The sequence below is a fragment of the Callionymus lyra genome, chromosome 13 (genome assembly GCF_982586985.1).
Source record: "Callionymus lyra chromosome 13, fCalLyr1.hap1.1, whole genome shotgun sequence".
Lineage (NCBI taxonomy): Eukaryota > Metazoa > Chordata > Actinopteri > Syngnathiformes > Callionymidae > Callionymus > Callionymus lyra.
The window spans coordinates 7358945-7367069 of NC_141830.1; the positions used below are offsets into that span (position 1 = coordinate 7358945).

General features: G+C 36.9%; 1 protein-coding gene across 1 annotated transcript in view; it reads left to right on the forward strand.

The window, feature by feature from the left end:
• Positions 1-6873, forward strand: part of bckdhb (branched chain keto acid dehydrogenase E1 subunit beta) — a 31179-nt gene extending 24306 nt beyond the window's left edge. The window contains exons 9-11 of the mRNA XM_087805363.1: positions 1054-1140; positions 5439-5586; positions 6567-6873. Of these exons, the coding sequence (XP_087661489.1) occupies positions 1054-1140; positions 5439-5579 (228 nt within the window). The 3' untranslated portion in view covers positions 5580-5586; positions 6567-6873. The remainder of the gene's footprint in view (positions 1-1053; positions 1141-5438; positions 5587-6566) is intronic.
• The last annotated feature ends 1252 nt before the right edge of the window (positions 6874-8125 follow it).

Sequence of the window (8125 nt, forward strand, 5' to 3'; positions counted from 1 at the left end):
TTCTTCAATTTTTTAACCTTTTTGTGCATTACAACAAAAATGTATTGTACCACAGATTGAAACTTAAGAACAATGAAACTGCCCATGCTCTTGCAAATGTTCTACTTTGTGCTCTTTTTCAGTCAGTTTAGCTGTTGGTTCTGGTTAACCAGGAAGTGTTTTCTTTCACACATGCTGCAGCGATCCTTGTTGGCTCATGAACCAATTCTCCTATTTCTTCCCAAGTGATTGTGATGATAGAGTCCTTGCAGACGAGGACCACCAAAGTGTTTCAGCACAGAGTTCAAGGAGACATGCCAGCATCAAAGAAGACAACGCTGAATAATTAATCAAGCATGTTATCATTTATTTATAATTGACTTTTGATTTAATTAGTGAAATTACTCCATATTTGTATCTTATCTTGTGAACAAGTTGGAGTTATAGAGGAATAATTTCTAAACTGCTTAAGTTAAATCTTTGGGAATTTAAATGATATACGTAGGACCAGTGGTGTGTATTGGCAAGAATCTGGCGATGCCATATATTGTGATACCATAGGAACAAGGATATATTTGTAGTATTGTTGAGTACTTGACTCTTGTGTTGAAGAATTTAAAGACCACATGACTCTTGACTAAGTCGTTACTGCCTTCATTTAAAAAAAAACAAAACACTTTGTCCTATAATCAGCTGTTAAAAGCTGCTGTAATCGACTGTATCCTCTTGTCCACATTCATTGCTGGGATTTTATTGTTTCTTTAGCTGCGGAGGATGTAACGAATGCTAGCAAAAAATGAAACAAAAATTAACATATTAAAACGTTCATTATTTGATTTAAAACTAATTTTAACCACCAAGGACTATAGAAGAAAAAACTGAAAAACGATACAGTGCGGTCCAGTACAGTACAGTATCGTGGAAAAACCATCATCACGATTTTTTTGGACATAGCAATACTTTCTTACACCCCTACACCTACACCAATTGTTTTAAAAAGTAAACATGAATTGACTTTTGTTGTTATAGTTATGATGTAGTGACAATTATACAATATTGTTTGTTTCTCTACAGTCTGTGGTCAAAACTGGACGTTTGCTCATTAGCCACGAGGCCCCTATAACCGGCGGTTTTGCAGCAGAAATCAGCTCTACTGTACAGGTGAGTGTTGTTTTCCATCTTGGTGAATTTGGTTTGATGAACTATATGTGCGTGATTTAAAGAAAAAAAAAAAAAAGTTTTATTGGGATCCATAGCTCTCAGGAGTAGGGGGCCGTCTTAAAAGGATTTTCGTCTTAATGAGTTGCAATGGTCCCGTCAATAAAAATCCCAGTGTGTAGTAAAGCCTTTCACTGAATGCCTCCAAGCAATCGAGGCTGTATGCATGCACCCCCTAAGAAGCAGTTACCTCTGCCAGGCTTAATGTAATCGTATCGACACAGACCAAAGTAGGCACAAATGTTGGTTCATTTGTTCAATTCTCTTGGCCATTTTTTTTAACCAGTTAAACTTCTGAAATATACTCATCTTAATTATCAATAAGCAATACCAGGATTTAACAATAACAACCAATACCAGATTCACAAACTCAAGCCCTCCGTGTTGACATGTTGGACTCCCACGTCAAGAGATACTGGTGAGAATTTGGGATTAGGATGTGATTTATGGTTTAATAAATTCATTTTAGCAGCTTAATTACATTAGATTGCGCTTGATGAGATTAAGATCTGGAGTGTGTGTGTGGGCTTTTCTTTTTCTCCTCCGGGGTTCTGGTCATGAATCCCAGTCTCTTGTCAATAGTGGGTTTGTGCTTGACAAAAGAAAGAATTCGCCTTTGGATAGATTGAAGTTATTTATCAACCTCCCACTGCTCGTGATTAAAGTAATAGCCAAGTAAATCCATTACTGAGATCATTTCTGTTTTTCCTGATATGACGATTATTATTATTATTTCCATTATCAATCTTCTCAATTTTTTTATTCATGAAGGCATGACAACTCTATTGATACAGTTGTTATGCTGGCAATAACAATTTACGATTCTGTCTTTATTAACATACATTTCCATTTTTGTTTTAATACCCGATCGTGTGTAGCTCCAATATCCTAAGGTGAAAGGAAAAATGTTGACACTTCCACTGTCTGACCATAACCTCCAGACAGACAATTTTCTCCCTCATTTTCAAGACTGGACTCTGAATACCATCCCGGTAACCGGGAATTATCCATAAACACTGTCCCATTGCAGGAGGCAAACTTTTTGCCATAGTCATTTTAACGTATTTTTATTCTGCCATTTAAGTGTATTGGACATAATCATGCACTTATCCTAAGATAAACATTGGCTTGAAATGAAATTTGAGTTGTGTGGCCGTCTTTCGTCCGGTTGCGGTGACAGGCAGTCAGACTACTGTACTTTCCTCCTACTCCTGTTAAATAAAGCGTTTAGATCTGATCCAAACTGAGTCTTGAGAAAGTCTCTCTCTTTGGTTGATACGCTTCATGAAATGCTAAAGATTCTGTGGGTACTGTGAAGACTTTCGCAGTACTATATTCATTTAATTGATTGTTGATCTGAACATTGATGAGGTGTTGAACGTTGCAATGTTGAGTTTTCTACCTTCCTGCCTAAATTGGGACCATCTGATCCAGCGTTGCTCCAGGCCAAGTACAAGTAACTTCCTGTTACACATTTTAGGGCACAAAACAACATGTGAAACAAAAATGTGAAATGTTATATGTCCTTTAATTGTGGACAGGCACACAACAATTGAGCACTGTACAGTGTATTACACATTTTCCATTCCCATTAGAATGAAAAAATATTCTTTTAAATAGAGGTACGTATGATTGACATGCAACCATGATTAATTAAATCTGATGGAGCTTGCGGCAAATACCTTTCACACTGAAGTTTTTTTTTTCATATATGTCCTTGACTTGGCAAACACTCTTTCCATATATAAATGCCAGACCCTGCCTCCATGTCAGGACACGAAAGACCTAGAGGAACTAAAATTCAATGTTAAGGTTTGATTAAAAATAAGTGGGGTTTAACCACGATATTTAATTTTTATCTTATCTTGGAGATATGGATCTCATCCCGGCAGGATTCGCTACAAACTAGAATCAACACATTTTCCAAGATCATTAGTGGTATTAGGAACGCGTCGTTTGAGTCCGAAAGGTAACACCGTTCCACTCTTCAAATATGACTGACTTACTTTCCTATGATGGCTGATAAAGAATCAGTTGATGCTAAATAAGGAAGCAAGGCGGTAAGACGTAAGTAAGTAAGTAATATTTATTTATATACAGTAGCGCTTTTCCAGACCAGGGTCACAAAGCGCTTAAACAAACAAAACAATACTCAAAAAAGTACATACTTTAAAGATCAAGATAATACTGAGAACAACACAGGTGTTCCAGAAAATCAAGGAAAAGCCTGAACAAATAGAAACGTCTTAAGATGTTTCTTAAAGGAGTCAGTAGATCCATCAAGCGCAAAGAGAGAGGAAGATTGTTCCAAAGCTTAGGAGCAACAGCCTGAAAAGATTTCTCTCCTCATGACGCTTTCTTATTAAGAAAACTTTCCTTCACCAAATTAACAATATTATTGAAAATGTTTTGTTTAAAAAGAAAATAAATAATAATTCCATTGTTTCCTGTGCAGTCTGTGGGTCAAGGTGACCCGGTGGCCCAAATACAAATATATCTGGTTTAAGCAGTTTATTGTCAAAGATCTGAATGATTTGTTGTGGTAGTTCATTTAGTTGAATCTAGATATCATCGATGCCACTTTATTCTGATAGTAAAAATGTTATCAATATTACTTGATATTTTTCACAATAGAAATAGCTACACATAAGTGCTTTGTTAACTTTTTATTTAATCATTTCATTTAACCTGAAAGATGATAACCTGATGTTGTTCAAAATTATAATTTATTTAATCCACTTAAGTCTTCTATTTTTCTTGGAAATAATACCTTCATGTAAGGCTCCTCCTTACATCACTGATCTGATCCAGCCATACACCCCAGCTCGGGCTCTGAGGTCTGTGGATCAGAATCTACTTATGGTTCCACGCACACGGTTCTGGACCAGAGGAGAGAAATCTTTTCAGGCTGTTGCTCCTAAGCTTTGGAACGATCTTCCTCTCTCTTTGCGCTTGATGGATCTACTGACTCCTTTAAGAAACATCTTAAGACGTTTCTATTTGTTCAGGCTTTTCCTTGAATTTCTCGAACTCCTGTGTTGTTCTCAGTATTATCTTGATCTTTAAAGTATGTACTTTTTTGAGTATTCTTTTGATTGTTTAAGCGCTTTGTGACCCTGGTCTCGAAAAGCGCTATATAAATAAATATTACTTACTTACTTACTTACTTACTTACTTCATTTTATCCACAAGAGGGCACTATAGCTAATATGAATACGGGAGATTTTCTTACAACAACAACATTTGGCTTTTTTTTACTTCCTTCCATGACTTAAACGTCTGCCCATCGAATGTCGTCTGTCAGTTTGAATGGACCCAGAGTTTTGTGACCCGCCAAAGAAAACACTGAGGGACCTAAAATATGTACTTGATCCTGACTCCGTGTACCATGTTGCTCGAACGGAACCACAGCACAGCAATGTTCTCCTGTAGTCGCTCATGGTTATCGTGTTGTGTGGTATTTTTACAGTCTGTTAAATTACCAACATGCTTTTTGGGGAAAATTTAGACATTTCTTTGGACGCGGCCGGTTGTTTTGCAAAATTCATAATTTTAAGTAAACCTGGAGAGCTCCCTCTGTCAGATCTTGTCGACAACCAGCGCCATGTTTTGGTTTTACGTTACGAGTCGACTGTAATCCTTGGGATTTGAATCTAATCAGATGATTACGTCAGGCCGTGTATGACAAATCTGAATATAATCACGATAGATGGATAGACTTTATTGATCCCTCAGGAGATCTCCTTTGTGTTAGTGTATGCTGGAAAACAATTTCCGGGACGATGGATTCATAAAACAAGAACAAAGTGCAATAAAAGACAAATGACAAAGATCTAAGTATAATGAACATGGATTAAAGGAAAAGGATACAAAGATTAACATTGAATAGAATCATCTTTTCACTTCACTCCTGCCCCCAAACTCAGAATTAAACAATCTAATAGTACGAGTAATGAATGAGTCCCTGAGTCTATTAGTGTTGCATCATGGGAGGAGCATTCATCTGCTTCTCTGCTCACCTCTGAATGTGCCTTATTTAACATTTGAATGTAGTCTTGGCCTGTTGGTTGAAGTCATAGGTGAAGTTGTTTTGACTTTAATCGACTTACCTCCATTGTCTAGGGTCCAACGTCCACTTTTTTCACTCCCTTCTGCTAACCTAGTCTTCTACGCTGATTTACTGACTGTGACATTTTTTCCTACATGTTTCAAGAGAGTTGTGTGTCTTTTTGATTTTTCAGGAGGAATGCTTCCTAAACCTGGAGGCCCCCATCAGCCGGGTGTGTGGCTACGACACCCCATTCCCTCACATCTTTGAGCCCTTCTACATCCCTGACAAGTGGAAGTGCTTCGAGGCGATCAAGAGGATGATCAACTTCTAAACTGCACGTAGGTACCAAAAGCGAAGAAGTTTAACACTTTCTCCATCAGAACCTTGTGGCCATGTTTGTAGATTTGTTAGATTCTTGTTTTGTTTTTTTTAAATTTTATCTAAACTTTTTTCAGTTATATGGGTCAATCTATTGTCATTCACAAACTGCAATGTGCATATTTTGGGGGAAAAAAAGAGTTACACTTCAGTGTCATTTATTAAAGGTAAAAAAAAAGATCTATATGATGTCATATACTATAACTATATGATTCTGCAAAGCAAACTTTAATTAAACCAACAGTGACTTCAGTGTTGAATCAGCTAAACTTTACAAAATACAAAGCTTTAAATGCCAAAATTTTAAGTTCTTTCATATGAAGCCAATTTAGGAAGAACTAACTCGGTCTTTGAAGTGAAGTTTAATTAGAAAGGTCCCCATTTCCATTCATGTTCAGGCTGATTTACATTTAAAAAAAAACTTTTTAATCAGTACATCTAGTTCTAAAAAGAGGTTTTGGTAACTACATGATGGGGCTGACATGTTGTAACCTTGATTCAATTAGTTGTCTAATCCCAGACAGGAAGTACACGCTGTTTTCTCCTAAATAGTGCACTTTTTTATTGTTTATTACTGATCAGTTGTCATCAGCGATTTGATTTTAAGTCTCGTTTTTTTTTAACAATAAGGTGCACTTCTAATTCTTACTTTTTCTCCAAAATCAAAGTTGCGCCTTATAATCCGGTGGACCTCATGTATTAACTCTGGTATTGCTTACTGAACTCGGACATATTTATGTGGTCCACGGCGAAAAAAACTCAATGTTTCGGTTAAACTACGAAGCTACGAAGCCGCAGCACGTTTAAAGCGCCTTTTAATCCAGTGTGGCTTATAGTCTGAAAAATATGGTGAGTAGAATTAACTTTCAATAACTTGATAAATCCTCCTCTACCACATTTCCTCCACTAAACTCTTCCTCCTCTCCATTGATTCCATCAGAGCGAAGCTGCCAGCAACAGACCAATAAGGAAGGATCATCCAGATGTTGCTTTTTTTTTCGTCCTCCGGCTAAAAAGACTGTTACAAGACTTACTAACTTGGGAAAAACTGTAGTAATGGATGTTGGGAGTTAAGGACACCAATGTTTTTGTGGATTTTAGTTTGCGTCTGATGTTGTCTCATGTTTTGTGCTTTTTCTTTGGTGAAGCGTGTCCTTGAGTCATGACTTTGATCTGATGTTAGCTTAAGTCTGACTCTTCTATGAACCTGTGGTTTCTTATAGTAAATAAAGACATGTGAAAATTCATTCGTATGTTGTTGTCGTTGAGTTTTTTTGGTCACATTTTTGCAGGTTTAATATTTGAAGAAAGTAGTTTTCGTGTGGTCCCTCTTAAAGTATTGATGCCCTGTTTTTAAAAGCCGTTTTAAAAGAGACATTTGCATCTTTGTTTCTTCCGAAAATCATGGTTCAGAAAACGAACTGTGAAAACTGCTGGACTTGAGTTTGATCCACTGCCTCGCTTCCAAAAAACGTTTCCTCAAATAACAACTCTTAACCAATGACATCTGTCAGAAAGACCTGAGGAAACAAATGGTTTGATCTTTGTTAATGTCAAGTTATATAATATATAAAACATTGAAGCAATGTGTTGTTAGAGGCTAAAGTCTGTCCTTAGTCTTTCATATTAAAAGGGGATTAAACCCGGAAAACCATTTGACTCCAAATTTCATCACACATTAATAATTCTTGGTCTGGAACCTTTCGAAATGTGACTTAGGAAATTTGCAAAACTGTGTTAACTTGCAGTCAAGTGGTTTTCTTAGGGAGAATGTTGTATCCATGTGGATTTATTCAAGAGGCTCAAAAGTGTATGAAGGATTTCTGCAGCGTTTGGTACGTGTTTCTGCTCAATCTGCAGATGTTTATCCACTAAACAAACCCATTACCATCTGTTGTAAATCTTGACGCTGTCTGCGTTTGCTATCATGACATTCAGATTCAGCTCTGATGCTGGATTTTATGATCTGTATCCTTGAGCTATACCCATGTTTCCGGACACTTGTCTGGACCCGATTTTACGTTGGTTACGGTAAATTATTTATTGAAGTTCGTAAATATTGGGTAATCCAAGGACACAATTAACACATTTTTGTGTTTCTTCATTGTTTGAAATGCGTCTTCAAAATGTTTAAGCTAATGGAAAAATTGGATGTTGTTTTATCTTTCTATTAGCTTAGCTTTTCCATGTTCAAACTCTGAATTAACTTTTATTTTTAAAGCTTTAGTAAAACATTTTTGCGCGTTGAATTTTCCACGTGACTACAATTCAGGCAGGATTTCTCTGGGGATCTGAAATGTATCGCATGACACTTCAGAGAGAAAAAAATAATTGTAGGGTGCGGAGGCTTCATCCGTCAGTGTGTCACTTTGCATCTTCTGCAAATCTTTGGCCATTTTCTCAGCTGCACAGCTTTCCCGTGGAAGCTATTGAGCCTCCTTAACCCAATTAGCTCTGAAATCTGAACCAAAGATCCGTGAGCAGGGAAAAGGGGAGGTT